This window comes from Chrysemys picta, chromosome 13 (assembly GCF_011386835.1).
Source record: "Chrysemys picta bellii isolate R12L10 chromosome 13, ASM1138683v2, whole genome shotgun sequence".
Lineage (NCBI taxonomy): Eukaryota > Metazoa > Chordata > Testudines > Emydidae > Chrysemys > Chrysemys picta.
This window is the reverse complement of record NC_088803.1, coordinates 5440709-5456573: the sequence shown is the minus strand read 5'-3', so window position 1 is coordinate 5456573 and position 15865 is coordinate 5440709. Positions and strand designations below refer to the sequence as shown.

Sequence of the window (15865 nt, the reverse complement as noted above, 5' to 3'; positions counted from 1 at the left end):
TCTGGACTGGAAGCGCGCTGCGGTTGGCCGGCGCGGCCCGGCGCGGCACTGTGATTGGCCGGCCAGGTCGGGGGCGCGTCTTGCAGTGATGGCGGCGGCAGCGGCGGCGGTGGCTCCGGGCCCGTGCGGGGCGGGGGGGCCCCGCGTGTCCAGCGGCCGGGACCTGAGCTGCGTCCCGGAGGTGGCGGAAACGCTGGGGGCCGTGGCCCGGCAGGGGTGAGACCACGTGACCCGCCCCCACGTGACCATCGCCCCGCCCCCTCGGAGCCCCGCTCATGTGGCGGGGAATTGCCCGGGCTCCCCCCCCGCCCCCCCCCGCGGCCTGGGATCCCCGGGGACGGCCTCCCCTCCTCGCCCCCCCGCGGCCTGGGGACCCCCCCGCCTTCCGCCGCGGCCTGGGATCCCCGGGGCCGGCCTCCCCTTTCCCTCCCCCGAGGCCTGGGGCCCCCCCCGGGGCTGGTCTCCCCCGCTGAAGTCTGGAACTCCCCCTGCCCCCCCCCCCCCGCGGCCTGGGATCCCCGGGGCCGGCCTCCTCTCCTCCCCCAGGCCTGCCCCCGCCCGGGGCTGGCCTCCCCCCCTGAAGTCTGGAACTCCCCCTGCCTTCCCCCCCCCGGCGGCCTGGGGATCCCCCCGCCACTGCGACCCTTCCCCATCCTGGGTGAGCGTGGGGCTTGGCGGGATCGCACCCAGGGGGACCCCCGCCACTGGACGAAGCTCCCAGGCCCTTGCCCTCCACCCCATCCCCCGTCTCTCCGCAGGTTCGATTTCCTGTGCATGCCGGTCTTCCACCCACGCTACCGCCGGGAGTTCACCCACCAGCCGGCCCGTGGCCGCCCCGGCCCCCATACCCGCTCTGACCTGCTGCTCTCGGGGAGAGGTGAGCCCCCCAGCGCCGGCTGTGCCTTCCTCTGCCCCCAAGACAGCGCCCCCTGCTGGGATCCCCCTGCAGTCCTGGCCTTGGAGCCCCCCTGCCTTGTCTGTGCCCCCCGCTGGGCTGCCAAGCAGCATCTGGGCCCCCCAGGCCAGGGAGAGCGCCCTCCCCCTGGGCTGCCTGGTGCCATGTCCGTCCCGCCCACCCTGCTGGGTCCCTGTGCTCTCTGTGCCCCTTGTGCTGTGGATCTCACCTGCTCTCACCCCCCCAGACTGGAACACGCTGATCGTGGGGAAGCTCTCCCCCTGGATCCGCCCTGACGCCAAGGTGGAGGCGGTCCGCAGGAACTCGGAGGCGGTGAGCCTGTGGAGGGGGGGCAGCCCCAGTGGGGGGGGATAACAGCCCCGGGGAGGTTGGTGGGGAGGAGGTGTCATGGTGGGGGGAGGATAACATCTGGTGGTGAGTTTGGGGGGGGGCGGAGGGTTACTCTTGGCCAATGAGTGGGGGGTACACCATCTCCTCTCTCCCCAGGCAATGCTGCAGGAGCTGAACTTTGGGGCGTACCTGGGGCTCCCCGCATTCCTGCTGCCCCTGACGCAGGGCGAGAACCCCAACCTGGCCCGGGTGCTGAGCACCCACATCCACACCGGGCACCACAGCACCATGGTGAGTGCAGGGCTGGGCGGAGTGGGCAGGCAGGGGGTGCGTCTGCCACTAACTCCTTGTTTTCCCCCCCAGTTTTGGATGCGGGTCCCTCTACTGGCCCCCGAGGATCTGCGGGACGACCTGATTGGGAACGAGCCGGTGCCGGTGCCCGAGGATGGCTCGGGGGACGAGAAGACGTGGATATGGTGAGGGGCCGGGGGGCACTGCCAGGGGGAAGTGCGCAGGGCTCCCGGCTGAGGCAAGCACACAGGATGCGGGGAGGGGTCCTGTTGGGCTGAGGTTAGGGATCTGGCGGGAGGGGAGCAATGCTCAGAGGGGAACTGGGGGATGCTGGGGGAGGGCAGGATCTTGTCCCCCTATTCACTGCCCCCCCCCCTTTGTCTGCAGGTGGCACAATTTCCGGACCCTCTGTGACTACAACAAGCGCATCGCAGTGGGTGAGTTCGGGGTGGGGACACTGCTGCAGGAAAGCTCGCAGCACTGGGGCAGGGGGCTGGCAGGTTTCTTGACTCCTGTTTTCTGCCCCAGCTCTGGAGGTGGGGCCAGACCTGCCCTCCAATCATGTCATCGACCGCTGGCTGGGGGAGCCAATCAAAGCAGCCATCCTGCCTACTAGCATCTTCCTGACCAATAAGAAGGGGTTTCCCGTCCTCTCCAAGATGCACCAGCGCCTGGTCTTCCGTTTGCTCAAGGTAGAGCCCTGCTCCTGCCCAGGCTTGGTCCACCCAGCTCTTCTGGCCACGCCCATTGAGCCCCACCCACTGAGATCCCCTGGCCAAGCTCCGGCCACCCAGAACCCCACCCTCCCTGATCCTGGCTCTGTCACTGAGCCCCGCTCCCTCCTTCCCAAGATGCACCTGTCTCCTATCACACCCACCGAGCTTTCCAGGCCCCCTCCTAGCTGGGCGCACTGCTGGGGGGAAGCTCCCAGCACTGGGGTGGAGGAGGGGTATGACCCCTGTTCTCCATCCCCCCTCAGTGTGGGGGTTCTACGCTCTGGGGGCGTGGTATCCCAGGGGCTCGTTACCCCGTGCTGGGGGTCAGGCTGTGGGCGGGGGGTTGTCCCTGTCTAATGCCTTCCCTGCCCCCCAGCTGGAGGTGCAGTTCATCGTGTGGGGCGCTCACCACCACCCCGAGAAGGAGTTCTGCTCCTACCTGCAGTACCTGGAGTATCTGAGCCAGAACCGGCCGCCCCCCTCCGCCTATGAGCTCTTCGCCAAGGGCTACGAGGACTATCTGCAGTCCCCCCTGCAGGTGAGCGACCGCGGCTCCGGGTGAACAGCACGGCATCATTCGGGGGCTGCCGCTCGGTTATCAGCATGGCTCAGGGCGAACAGCACGGCATGGTGCGGGGGCTGCCGCTGGGTTATCGGCGTGGCTCAGGGCGAACAGCACGGCATGTTTCGGGGGCTGCCGCTCGGTTATCGGCATAGCTCAGGGCGAACAGCACGGCATGGTTCGGGGGCTGCCGCTGGGTTATCGCCGTGGCTCAGAGCGAACAGCACGGCATGGTGCGGGGGCTGCCGCTGGGTTATCGGCGAGGCTCAGGGCGAACAGCACGGCATGGTGCGGGGGCTGCCGCTGGGTTATCGGCGAGGCTCAGGGCGAACAGCACAGCATGTTTCGGGGGCTACCGCTCGGTTATCGGCGTGGCTCAGGGCGAACAGCACGGCATGGTGCGGGGGCTGCCGCTGGGTTATCGGCAAGGCTCAGGGCAAACAGCACGGCATGGTTCGGGGGCTGCCGCTGGGTTATCGGCAAGGCTCAGGGCGAACAGCACGGCATGGTTCGGGGGCTGCCGCTGGGTTATCGGCGAGGCTCAGGGCGAACAGCACGGCATGGTTCAGGGGCTGCCGCTCGGTTATCGGCATGGCTCAGGGTGAACGCCGTCATAGGACTGGGGCTAAGACCCATGGCTCACAAATCGGCTTCTTCCAAGATCAGGGCTAACATTGCCGACTGGCATTGTTACAGCTTGGACCAGCATCCCATTTCCCCCCCCCCCCCCATTGTTAGGGTTCAGGGTTAACCTGGCTTGGTCCAGGGTCAGTGCCAGTTGGGCTAGCTTCATAGCCACCATCCTAGGCTCCAGTATTCTAGGCCGTCATCGGTAGGGTTCAGGATGAATGCTGCCTCCTGCTGGGGTCAGGACTCAGGAGTATCAAAGCGGCATAACTAGGGCACAGGACCGAGGTTCTCGTGTGTCATCGTTAGGGTTCAGAGTTAACATCGGAACGTGTCAGGATTTGGGAGCAGCATCGCACCACAATGTCATGAGGGTTCAGGATGAATTCTGCTAGAGCATAGTCATCGGGCCTTACGGCCAATGACTCAGCTTCATTCATGCAGTATCGCCTACCGTCATTGTTACGCCTGTGGGTTATTGGGTGGCCGTTGTTGGGGTTCCGCGGGAACGCCCCATAACTATGCAATGTTGATGCATCCGTCATCAGAGTTCAAAGTGAACGTCACATGTCAAGGTTCATTATTAGGGCCCAGAGTGAACACTTGGCTTGGCATCTGTCATTAGGGTTCAGAGTGAATGTCACCTGCTCCGAAATGCAATGGGGGGGGGGTCTTCCTCCTCCCCGCCCTCCTCACGCTGCTCTCCCCCCACTCCCCCAGCCCCTGATGGACAACCTGGAGTCCCAGACCTACGAGGTCTTTGAGAAGGACCCCATCAAATACTCCCAGTACCAGCAGGTGAGGGGGAGCCAGGCTGTGACTGGGGGGAGGGGCTTTGGTGGGCAGGGCCGTGGGAAGGGGTGGGGCCTGTGGTGAGGGTAATGGGAGGAAGGCCTGATAGGTGAGGGTTCAGGGATGGTGGGGTGTATTTGGGGGTGTGGCTGGGGGGGAGGAGTGTGGTGTGGGGACAGAGTCTGAGGGGGGCTGCAGGGCTCCCCAGTGACCTCTACCTCTCCCCCCGCCCCCAGGCGATCTACAGGTGCCTGCTGGATCGGGTGCCCGAAGAGGAGAAGGAGACAAATGTGCAGTGAGTGATGCCCAGCCTCTCCATGGCAACTCCCTGCCCCTCAGTTATACCCCTCCCACCTGGTGCTGCCCCATGAGACATGGCACCCCTGACAACCTGCCCCGATGATGCCCCCTGAAGATGGCTCTGACCCTCCCCCCCCAGATGGGGGGGGCATCCTCCATGACACCCCCTGTGTGCTGCCCTCTGACCTCTCTCTCTGCCTCCCAGGGTGGTGATGGTGCTGGGGGCTGGCCGGGGCCCCCTGGTCAATGCCACACTGCGGGCATCCCGTCAGGCCGGCCGGCGAGTGAAGATCTACGCCGTGGAGAAGAACCCCAATGCTGTGGTGACGTGAGTGCCCCCACTCTCGTGCCGGCCCTTCCCTATAAACCCCCCCTCCCCCCGAGACCTTGGCCCATTGTCTGTGTGTGTATCCATCCCTCCTCCCCTGAGAACTGGCAGTAGGCATGTGGGGGGGGATACAGTGGTGGGCAGTTCCATGGGTTAACCCTATTGTTAAGTACTGCACAGGATCTTTTCAGGAGGAATGAGGCAAAGCGCCACATTTATTGGTAATACATGTATCAATCAACACTGTATCATGTGCATATGATCTATATTACACGCACACTCCATCTTGTTACCAACTAGTTGCTCCCCTTAACTGTACTGGCCAGGTGAGTTAGATGGGGCGGGGAGGTGGGAGCCGATCCGGATCGATGCTCTCATGTTGACGAGACGAGACCCGGGGCCCTCTGCAAGACACCTCACATTTATAGCAGCTTCCCTCTCATGCCAATCTGTACCAGATGCAAACTCTGTGTCTGTTGGTCCTTTGTGCTGCTTCCCTCTGGGTGTTGTCCCAACGCTGCAAAGAGGGTGTTCCCAAAAGCAGGTGCTCGCTTCTAACCCCCAAGGCCATCAATAGGTCTGCTCTTCTTCAGTGAGCCCACTGGACAACTTGTATTGTTCTTGGGTCTGGCTTCCATCCCCTCTCCAAGGGTTGCAGCTGTCTGGAGGTGCTGCCTTCCACGCCTGCCCCATTCACACCTCGTTCATTCAACAGGGCAATTGGTTAAAACGGGGAGATGTTATTCTACTCCTGGCAAAAAGACACTTCTACCTTAATTACCTTAGAGGCGATAACATTATACCAAGGCTCAATACAGAGTTTCTATATAAGGATTTGATACAAAGTTCCCATATCAAAGGACTTGACACAAAGTAGCATGAAAACGGGTCACACGTGGATAGACCTAATACAAAGTCGTATGAAATGATTCACCGTTATCCGAAGGCGCTCAATGCAGTGATTTATGTACAACCCTTCACTCCCCGCAGACTGGAGCGCGGGCAGTACAAAGGGGGATCCAGTGGCGGGCAGTTCCCCGGGTTAACCCTGCACCACCACCCCCAGAATGGAGACCTGGCACTGTGAAAACGGGGAGGCGGGGTTCCAGGGGCAGACAGTTCCCCAAGTTAATCCCACACTTCCCGCAGACTGGAGAGCTGGCAGTACGAGGAGTGGGGCTCACAGGTGACCGTGGTCTCGTCCGACATGCGGGAGTGGTCGGCACCTGAGCAGGCCGATCTCCTGGTGTCGGAGCTGCTGGGCTCCTTTGCCGACAACGAGCTGTCCCCCGAGTGCCTGGACGGGGCGCAGCACTGCCTGCGGGGTGAGTGGGCTCTGGGGTAGGGGGAGCTGTGGGTCGGGTGGGGGGAGCTGTGGGGGAGAGGCAGTTTTTGTGGGGGGTGCTTGTTGCCATGATGTCTGACCCACCCCTCTCCCATCCTCCAGCGGGCGGCGTGAGCATCCCCAGCACCTACACGTCCTTCCTGGCGCCCATCTCCTCCTCCAAGCTGTACAACGAGGTGCGGGCCTGTCGCGAGAAGGACCGGCACCCTGAGGTGAGCTCCCTGCACCCATAGCCCCCTCCAGTCCCCCATTCCCCCAGCACAGGGCCAGCCTGTCTGAACCCCCCCCAGCTCTGTGTGCCGGTCAGGGGTTGCCCGCGTGCTGTGCAGCAGGGGTTGGGGGTCGCGCTCTGACCAGGTCTCTCTCCCCCCTCCCCAGGCGCAGTTCGAGATGCCCTACGTCGTGCGGCTCCACAACTTCCACCAGCTGGCGCCGCCCCTGCCCTGCTTCACCTTCCACCACCCGCACCCAGGTAGGGGGCGGGGGCGGGGCCTGGGGTGACCACACCCCTCTGGGTGGCGGTGGGGCTTGAGCTAACCACATCCCTGTGGGACAGGAAGTGGGTGGGGCCTGAGCAGACCACACCCCTGTGAGCAAATTGTTCCCCTGTTGGGCAGACCCAGACCGGGACAAGAGCCAGTACCGGCAGCTGGAGTTCGCGGTCGAGGTGAACACGGTGCTGCACGGCTTCGCCGGCTACTTCGAGACCACGCTCTACGGCGACGTCACGCTCAGTGAGGGCGGGGCCGGGGCCCTGGGAGGGGGGTGGGGCAGGGTGCGTGGGACAGAAAGGGGGTGGAGGTTCTCCTGGCCAGGAGGGAGGGAGGGAGATGGCAGAGGTTCAGGGGGGGGGGGAGGAGAGGGAGGGGGCGAGGGGCTTCACCTGGTGGGGGGAGTCCCTCCGGCCGGGGGTCCCCCCCCATCTCACCCCCCCTTCCCCCCCCAGGTATCCGGCCTGAGACGCACTCCCCCGGCATGTTCTCCTGGTTCCCCATCTTCTTCCCCATCAAGGTGAGCGCCCGCCCCATGGGGGGTGCCCGGGGGCGGGGGGAGCCTGAAGGCGGGTCCCGGAGGGGCGGGGCTTGGAAAGGGGGCGGGTCCGGGAGGGGCGGGTGCCCGCGGCGCTGACGCTCCCTCTCTTCCCACAGCAGCCGCTGGCGGTGCGCGCGGGCGAGCGCGTGCGCGTGGCCTTCTGGCGCTGCGCGGGCCCGCGCAAGGTGTGGTACGAGTGGGCGGTGACGGCGCCCGGCTGCTCTGCCCTGCACAACCCGAGCGGCCGCTCCTCCACCATCGGCCTATGAGCGATCGCCACGTCACGGAGACCCCGCCCCCGCTCTTCCGTCTCGGCCTCTGGGCGTGCGCAACGTCACCGGGGTACCCCGCCCCACGCGGCGCTCCCGCTCCCCTTTGTCCCTGTCCGTGCGTTTCAATAAAGCTTTCTGTCCCGGCCCGTGTGTGCGTGTGTCTGACGGGGTGGGGGCGCCCTCCCGTTGTCATGGCAACAGGCTCCCTGAGCGCAGCCGTGCGAGCGCTGATAGGTTGCTGAGCCTGCAAGTCAGCCCCTCTTTGTTCTGGGCCAATCACCGTTGCTGTTGTGAGCCAGGACTCAGCCTCTTCTTCATATTTAACCAATCAGGCTAGTCGCTGTGGGCAAAGTCCCGCCTTCGCCAGCCAATCACCCTTCGGCCGTGGGGACAGTGGCGCGCCCCTCCCGCTTCGGGCCAAACGCCGAGGCTGCTGCGAGCAAAGGCCCGCCCTCTTCTCGATCTGGGCCAATCATCGCTGAAGGTGAGGAAAAATATCCCGCCCCTACACACTCTCCGCCAATCAGAGCCATCCTTCTGGGAAATTGTCCAATCAGCCACGGCGCTGTGCCAAGCCGCGTCCTCTAGGCCGACCGCGTCCAATCAGCGGCGCCGCCCTCACCCAATGAGCGTCGTGCTGCCGCCCCGCCCGCGCCTGCGCACGGAGTTTCGGGGGGAGGGGAAGGTTCTGGAGGCAGCCGCGGCCTCCGCCATCTTAGCGCCGCGTCCGGCCGCGGAGACCCGGAGCCCGAGGAGCCGGCGCCGCCTCGGGGGAGGGTGAGAGCGGGGCAGGGTGACGTCACGGCATCGGGGGGCACCTCACGGGGGAGAGGAGGGAGATGACGTCAGTGGCCCGTGGGGTGGGTGAGCGCGAGCGCGGGGTTCTAGAACGCTGGTGAGTGGTGGGGGAGGGGTTCGTGGGAGGCTTAGAACGCTGGGACGGTGCTGGGCGGGGCTTGCAAGGGGGCTTAGAACGCTGGGGGCGGGGCTTGCCGCAGGCATAGAACATTGGGGGTGGGGTGGCATCGAGGCCTAGAATGTGGAGGCGGGGCCTAGACGAGGGGTTCTAGAACGGAGGAATTCTAGAGCTGAGGTCCCTCAAAGGGGACTGGGACTTGGGGCCTTGCTAGACCCTTGGCCAGATGCAGGAGGCGCCCGGCGCACGTCAGCATCCCGGGTCCTGGGTCTCTACAAGTGGTCTGGAATTGGGAAGGGTCTAGAGTAGGCCTGGCTTCCTGGGATCTAGAGCAGAATTGTTCCAGGCAGCCCTGGGACCCTGGCCCAGGGTAGCATGGGGGGGGGGATGCTGGAGGCGAGGTGCTCTAGAACAGGCCTGGCCACGTCTCCCAAGGTGGTCCCTAGCCTTGGGAATGTTTGGCTAGAGCACGGTGGGTGCCAGGAAGTAGCCCCCGGCCTGGGACTGACAGCCTGCTCTGGGACAGGGGCTTTTCTGGAGCCAGGCTCAATACATGGTGCTTGGGGGCACCTTGCAAAGTGCTCCAGACTAGCAGTGCGGCAGCAACGTCTGGGATGTGGGTCAGGAACATCTGGGGCCTCGGCCTGACATTGGGGGGGACGGGTCTGGAGCGTGCAGGCTAGAACAATTGGGGGTGCAGCTAGCAGCTTGCAGGCCGGTCATGGCCCCCCACGCGGTTCCCTGGCTCACTGTGCCCCGTTTTTCCACAGGACGCGTCTGAGAGCCACTCGAGCCCGGAGCCTGTCCTGCCCTTCGGGGGTGGGGCCCCCCCGGCACGCTCCATGGAGCCGGGAGTCTCGAATCCGCTGCAGGAGCCTGTGAGTACCCCACTCCCCTTGCCTGTGGCGCCCTGGGTGGGGCCCCAAGGGGCCAGCCTGGGGCTAACACCCGCCCCCCCCCCCCTTTCCTGCAGAGCCCGGCCGACGCCATGACGCCCGATGACTTCGACATTGTCATCGAAGCCATGCTGGAGGCGCCCTACAAGAAGGAGGAGGTGAGGGATAAGGGCCCTTGCAGCGGGTGGTGGTGTGTGCCTCAGTTTCCCCAGCATCTCTGGAGTGGCGGAGGCTGGAGGGGGGCCGCTGGTGGCAGGTGGGGAGCAGGGCGGCCGATGGGGGCTGCCCCCTCCCCTGCTGAGGCGTGGCTTTGTTCCCTCCAGGCCCAGGCAGGACCCTCGAAGGCGCCGGCTGAAGCCCCCGCGGCCCAGGTAACGTATAGGGGTCCTGGGAGGGAATGGGGGGGGGGCACGTCCCGTACTCACCTCTCCATGCTCCCCCCGCAGCCCCCAGAGGAGCAGAGCAAGGAGGTGAAGAAGGAGAGTGCTAGCGGCAGGTGAGAGGGGTGGGGAGTGCCCCACGGTAACGGTGTCTCCCCCCGGCAGTGGGAGGGGCGGGTGGCTGCCCCACGGTAATGGTACCTCCACCTGGCAGTGGGAGGGGCGGGCGGCTGCCCAACGGTAACGGTGCCTCCCCCCGGCAGTGGGAGGGGCGGGCGGCTGCCCCATGGTAACGGTGTCTCCTCCCGGCAGTGGGAGGGACGGGCGGCTGTCCCACGGTAACGGTGTCTTCTCCCGGCAGTGGGAGGGACGGGCGGCTGCCCCACGGCAACGGTGTCTTCTCCCGGCAGTGGGAGGGGTGGGCGGCTGTCCCACGGTAACGGTGTCTCCCCCTGACATTGGGAGGGGCGGGCGGCTGTCCCACGGTAACGGTGTCTTCTCCCCGCAGTGGGAGGGACGGGCAGCTGTCCCACGGTAACGGTGTCTTCTCCCAGCAGTGGGAGGGACGGGCGGCTGTCCCACGGTAACGGTGTCTTCTCCCGGCAGTGGGAGGGACGGGCGGCTGTCTCACGGTAACGGTGTCTCCCCCTGACATTGGGAGGGGCGGGCGGCTGCCCCCTGCTAATGGTGTCTCCCCCCTGCAGTGGGGGGTGGAGAACTGCCCCCCGGTAACAGTGGCTCCCCCGGGAGTGCGGGGGTGGGGGGCTGCCCCCTGGTAACAGTGGCCCCCCCGGAGTGCGGGGGCGGGGGGCTGCCCCCCGGTAACACTGTCTCCCCTGCCGGGGGGGGGCGGGGGGCTGCCCCCCGGTAACAGTGTCTCCCCTGCCAGTGGGGGGGAGCGGGGGGCTGCCCCATGGTAACGGTGTCTTTTCACCTCCTCCCTCCAGTAGCAGCAGGAAAAAGAGGAGTCGGAGCCGGGAGCACAGACACAGGTAGGGGCGAGGGGCTTGGTGCCTGGGGGTACGGGGAGGCTGTGGGAATATGTGAGGGGAGCTGTGATGGGGGGGGGGGGAGGCGCAGGGAGTGTGAGGGGAGCTGTGATCAGCTAGGGGTTGCCCAGGGATGTTGTGATTGGCTGGAACGGCACAGGGTGGGGGAGTGGGGTGTGATTGGGTGAGGGTGGCTATGATTGGCTGGGGGAGGCCGAGAGAGGGTGTGATTGGTGGGGGACGGGATCTGATTGGCCAGCAGGGTCTCTGACGCGCTCATGCTCTCTCTCTCTCTCTAGCCGGGATCAGGAGCGGCGGCGGCGCAGCAGCCGGAGCCGGGAGCGCCGGAGCCGCCACAGGAGCCGGAGCCGGGAGCGCCGGCGGGGGAGCCGTTCCCGGAGCCGGGAGCGCCGGCGTGAGGAGAGAGCGCGGTACCGCAGTCCTCCGCCCCCTGGGTGAGTGAGACCCCTGCCCCTGGGCAGGCCCCGCCCCCTGGGTGAGTGAGACCCCGCCCCTGGCCAGGCCCTGCCCCCTGGGTGAGTGGCACCCTGCTCCTAGCCAAGCCCTTGCTTTGGGAGAAAGAGGCTCTGCCCCCAGGTGAGTGAGGACCTCCCCGGCCAACCTCCGTCCCCTGGCTAAGCCCCACCCCTGGGAGAGTGAGACTCCGCCCCCAGGTAAGGAATGCCCTGGCCAGGCCTATCCCCGGACAGGCCCCGCCCTCCCAACAACCCCTGCTCTCCCGTACCCCAAGGGACCCCAACCCCTTCCCTCCCCTTCCCATTGCAGCCCTCTGGGGAACCCGGCCCCTGCCCCAGGCTCTGACCTGGTGTCTGCCCCCCAGGCGCCGGTTTGGACACAGTAAGAGCCCCCTGTACCGGGAGAAAAGCCCTGTGCGGTGAGTGACGCCTGTGCCGGGAGCTGGGGAGCGGAGATGGGGGCTGGGGGAGTGGTGTTGGTGGGGGTCTGTCCTGGGGTCTGATAGTCTGGGGCGGGGGGCGGAGCTGATGGATCTGGGTGGGGGGGTCTGGGTGAGTGCAACGGGGGGAAGAGTTGGGGGGCCCGGCCCAGCCCCCCCTGACACCTCGTCCCGCAGGGAGGCGCTGGGCAGCCTAAGCCCCGAGGAGCGGGACGCTCGCACCGTGTTCTGCATGCAGCTGGCCGCCCGCATCCGCCCCCGCGACCTCGAGGACTTCTTCTCCGCCGTCGGCAAGGTACCGCCCCAGGCCCCGCCCACTGCCTGAGCCCCGCCCCTGCCCCTGGAGGTCGAGGGTTGCCAATTCTCCAGGGTTGGCCTTGAGTCTTGAGGAATTAAATAGTAGTCGTTAATTAGCGTTGTCAGTGATGAAACCTCCGGGAATACGTCCAACCAACATTAGCGACCTGAGGTCTGTCTTGCCAGAGTAACCTGCCTCTGCCCCCCTGTTCGTTTCTGAAGCCCCGCCCACTGTGCATAGTGCCATCTCTAACCCGGCTCCCATGTTGGGCCCCGCCCCTCCCACGCCCCATGGCACATCCCCCCTGTGCCTGGCCCCACTCTTCCTGCCATCTGGAATCCGGGGCCCCGCCCCCTGCCGTCTCTAACCCCGCCCTGTGCTGGGCCCTACCCCACGGCCGTCTCGCCCCCAGGTGCGGGACGTGCGGATCATCTCGGACCGGAACTCGCGGCGCTCCAAGGGCATTGCCTACGTGGAGTTCTGTGAGATCCAGTCGGTGCCGCTGGCCATCGGGCTGACGGGGCAGCGCCTGCTGGGCGTGCCCATCATCGTCCAGGCCTCCCAGGTGCGCCGGCCGTGGGGTGACCGGGGGCTGGCTGGCAGTGTCCGGGGGGGTTGCTGTGGGGCGGGGGGACGATCGGGCTGGCTGGGGGGCATGGGTGTCAGGGGACTAGGAGGGCAGGGAACGGCAGGGGAGGGGGCCGGTGGGCAGCATTGGGAGGGGGCTGGCCGGCGGCGTTTGGGTCGGGAGCTGCGCGGGGGAGGGGGCCGGCTGGGGGGTGTCTGGGGGCGGGAACTGGCCGGGGAGGAGGGAGGGGCCAGCCAGGGGGTGTCTGGGGAAGGGGGCCTGCCGCAGGGGAGGGGGACGGTTGGGGGGGCGGGGCATCGGACCCCGGCTCACCTGCCCCTTGCCCGCAGGCGGAGAAGAACCGGCTGGCGGCCATGGCCAGCGCCCTGCAGAAGGGCAGCGGGGGGCCCATGCGGCTCTACGTGGGCTCCCTGCACTGCAACATCACCAAGGAGATGCTGCGCGGGATCTTCGAGCCCTTCGGCAAGGTGGGGGCAGGGAGGAGCCCAGGTGTGGGGGCGTGGATCCCCATGGCGGGGAGGGGCCCAGGGCTGGGGGCGGGGCCCTGTCTCACTCCAGCCCGCCTCTGAGCTCTTTGCCCCACCCTCCTGCAGATTGACAGCATCGTGCTGATGAGGGACCCGGACACCGGCCAGTCCAAGGGCTACGGGTTCCTGACGGTGAGTGGGACCCCGCCCCCCTGGCCGTCCCTCGGCGCCAGCACCCAGCCCAGCCCTGGCTCCCCTGAAGCACCCAACTCCCATTTTTCCATTTTGATGGCTCCTCCCCAGCACACCTGCTGGGCCGGCCCTGCCCCCCCCAGCCCTCCCTCCCCCTGCTGGGCCGGCCCTAGCGACCCCCCCCAGCCCTCCCTCCCCCTGCTGAGCCGGTCCTGCCCCCCCCCCCCCCCAGTCCTCCCTCCCTCCCCCTGCTGAGCCGGCCCTAGCGGACCCCCCCCCAGTCCTCCCTCCCCCTGCTGGGCCGGCCCTAGCGATTCCCCCCCCCCCCCCCAGTCCTCCCTCCCCTTGCTGGGCCAGCGCTGCCACACACGCACACCCCCGAGCCCTCCCTCCCCCAATCTCCCCCTGCTGGGCCGGCCATGGCCCCCCTACCCCCCAGCCAGGCCAGGCCAGCCCCTGCCTCCCCCTCACACCCCGCTGTAGCCTTCACCCCCCCCCTTGGCCTTGCCCCCCCAGTTCGCGGAGGCGGAGTGTGCCCGCCGGGCGCTGGAGCAGCTGAATGGGTTCGAGCTAGCCGGGCGCCCCATGCGTCTGGGGCACGTCACCGAGCGGCTGGACGGCACCACGGACATCTCCTTCCCCGAGGGCCCCGAGGAGCCCGAGCCTGGCACCGGCGGGGGGCTGCAGCTGCTGGCAAAGCTGGCCGAAGGTGGGGGCTGCAGCTGGGGGAGTTTCCTACCCTGGGGGGGCTGTGGCTGGTGGGGGGGGGGTGCCTGGGCAGGGGGTGGATTTCTGGCCCTGGTGGGGGGCTCCTGGACAAAGACGGGGAGTGGCCCCGTGTGCCCTGGCAGGCAGAGGGGTGTGCAAGGTCTTGGGGTGCACATCCGTCCCCCCTAACGACCCCCCCTTTGCCCCTCAGGCTCCGGGATCCAGCTGCCGGCGGCTGCTGCGGCTCAGGCCGCCTTGCAACTGAACGGCGCTATTCCGCTGAGTGCCCTGAACCCCGCCGCCCTGACAGGTAATGGGGAGCTGGGGGGGCTCTGGGAGGGGGTGGGACGTCCCCCCGTGTCCCCACAGGCGGGAGGACATCCCCCACTGGCCGCAAACGGACCGGGCGCCCTCAGCAGCTCCAGCTCCTGGCTGGCCCGTCACTCTCCACCTGCCACCGAGGGGCTCCCGGCCTGGCCCAGCCCCCCAGGATTTGGCTGCTCGGCGCCGAGCGCTGGGGGGTCCCGGGGGGTCACTGTTGGTTGTGCGTGTCCCCTGCACTCTTCCAGAGCCCCCTCGGCTCGGCACCAGTCACATGGAGTCTCCTGCAGGCCGCCTGGCGGGGAACGGGGCTGGGGGGGGTCTGGGGCCGGGGCTCCATGCGGGCCCCTCTGACCGATTCTGCCCCTCCCAGCCCTGAGCCCGGCGCTGAACCTGGCTTCGCAGACGCTGGCATCCCAGTGCCTCCAGCTCTCGGGGCTCTTCTCCTCCCCGGGCATGTGAGTCAGGGCTGGCTGGGCAGGTGCGGGGCCTGGGGTGGGGTGGGGTGGCTCAGAGTGAGGCAGGGCGGGGCTTGGGGTGGGGGGGGCTCAGAGTGGGGCGGGGCTGGCTGGGCAGGGGCGGGGCCTGGGGGGCTCAGAGTGGGGCGGGCTCAGAGTGGGGGCAGGACTGGCTGGGCAGGGCCTGGGGTGTGGGGGTCTGACCAGTTGGCACTGGGGTTGGGGCTCAGAGTGGGGTGGGGTGTGGCCTGAGGGGCTGGCCGGTTGGCATTGCAGGAGGGGGCTCAGAGTGGGGCGGGGCTGGAAGGGGCAGGGCTCAGGACCAAGGGGCGGGGCTTGGTCCTTTTCCCTCTAACACTCCCTCTCCTTGGTCTGCAGGTAGCAACCCCCCCTCCCCATGGACGCGGGGGCTGAGCTGCCAGGGCCCCCCACTGAGTCAGAGCTCCAGGGGCAGAAATGGGGCTGGGGGGGCACGAGCAACAACCCCCCCTCCCCCACTACAGGACCTTGCCCTGACCTCACAGAGGCCCATCTCGGGGAGAGGGGCTCTACGGGGGCACCTGGCCCTGCCCAGCCCCTCCCCCCCCCCCCCTTTTTTTTTTTTCTTTTTCTTTTATTTTCTTTATGGAAACAAATTAAAAAAAAATTATCATGAAAAAAATGCATCAGGAGTTTGTGAGGGGGGACGGGCGAGGCTGCGGGTCGCAAGTGAGGGGCACCGGCAGGACTGGGCGAGGAGGGGGCTCCGGGTCGGGAGTGAGGGGCACCAGTAGAGCTGGGGGGGGGGCTGGGCTAGGAGGGGGCTGCGGGTTGGGAGTGAGGGGCACCGGTAGAGCTGGGGGGGGAGGCTGGGCTAGAAGGGGGCTGCGGGTTGGGAGTGAGGGGCACCGGTAGAGCTGGGGGGGGGGCTGGGCTTGGAGGGGGCTGCGGGTTGGGAGTGAGGGGCACCGGTAGAGCTGGGGGGGGCTGGGCTAGGAGGGGGCTGCGGGTCAGGAGTGAGGGGCACCGGTAGAGCTGGGGGGGGAGGCTGGGCTAGGAGTGGGCTGCGGGTTGGGAGTGAGGGGCACCGGTAGAGCTGGGGAGGGGGCTGCGGGTTGGGAGTGAGGGGCACCGGTAGAGCTGGGGGGGGGCTGGGCTAGGAGGGGGCTGCGGGTCAGGAGTGAGGGGCACCGGTAGAGCTGGGGGGGAGGGAGGCTGATGTCTCTCCTGACCTGCTGTGCCCCC

The 15865-nt window shown here is 67.3% G+C and overlaps 2 protein-coding genes across 7 annotated transcripts; both read left to right on the top strand.

The window, feature by feature from the left end:
* Nucleotides 1-57: 57 nt before the first annotated feature.
* On the top strand, nt 58-7655 carry PRMT5 (protein arginine methyltransferase 5). 2 transcript variants are annotated; one of them, XM_065566458.1, is made up of 17 exons: nt 58-216; nt 759-877; nt 1143-1228; nt 1403-1537; nt 1610-1722; nt 1925-1974; nt 2066-2229; nt 2630-2791; nt 4163-4240; nt 4471-4529; nt 4740-4862; nt 6012-6187; nt 6310-6419; nt 6586-6679; nt 6825-6941; nt 7154-7218; nt 7356-7655. In XM_065566458.1, exons 1-17 carry the CDS (start codon nt 89-91, stop codon nt 7506-7508), a joined length of 1932 nt encoding a protein of 643 aa, XP_065422530.1. In that variant the 5' UTR covers nt 58-88; the 3' UTR covers nt 7509-7655. The 2 variants fall into 2 exon arrangements, with proteins under 2 accessions (XP_065422530.1, XP_065422529.1); XM_065566457.1 differs by having other exon boundaries at nt 1403-1722.
* A 472-nt stretch (nt 7656-8127) lies between these two features.
* On the top strand, nt 8128-15302 carry RBM23 (RNA binding motif protein 23). 5 transcript variants are annotated; one of them, XM_005290140.4, is made up of 16 exons: nt 8128-8288; nt 9198-9305; nt 9401-9481; nt 9647-9694; nt 9770-9819; nt 10651-10695; nt 10992-11147; nt 11534-11587; nt 11786-11903; nt 12319-12471; nt 12825-12962; nt 13089-13154; nt 13671-13863; nt 14074-14172; nt 14557-14641; nt 15020-15302. In XM_005290140.4, the coding sequence occupies exons 2-16, from the start codon at nt 9270-9272 to the stop codon at nt 15021-15023; spliced, it is 1326 nt and encodes a 441-aa protein (XP_005290197.1). In that variant the 5' UTR covers nt 8128-8288; nt 9198-9269; the 3' UTR covers nt 15024-15302. The 5 variants fall into 5 exon arrangements, with proteins under 5 accessions (XP_005290197.1, XP_008172722.1, XP_023966779.1 ...); XM_008174500.4 differs by lacking the exon at nt 8128-8288 and adding an exon at nt 8353-8371 and having other exon boundaries at nt 10654-10695; XM_024111011.3 differs by lacking the exon at nt 8128-8288 and adding an exon at nt 8383-8406.
* The last annotated feature ends 563 nt before the right edge of the window (nt 15303-15865 follow it).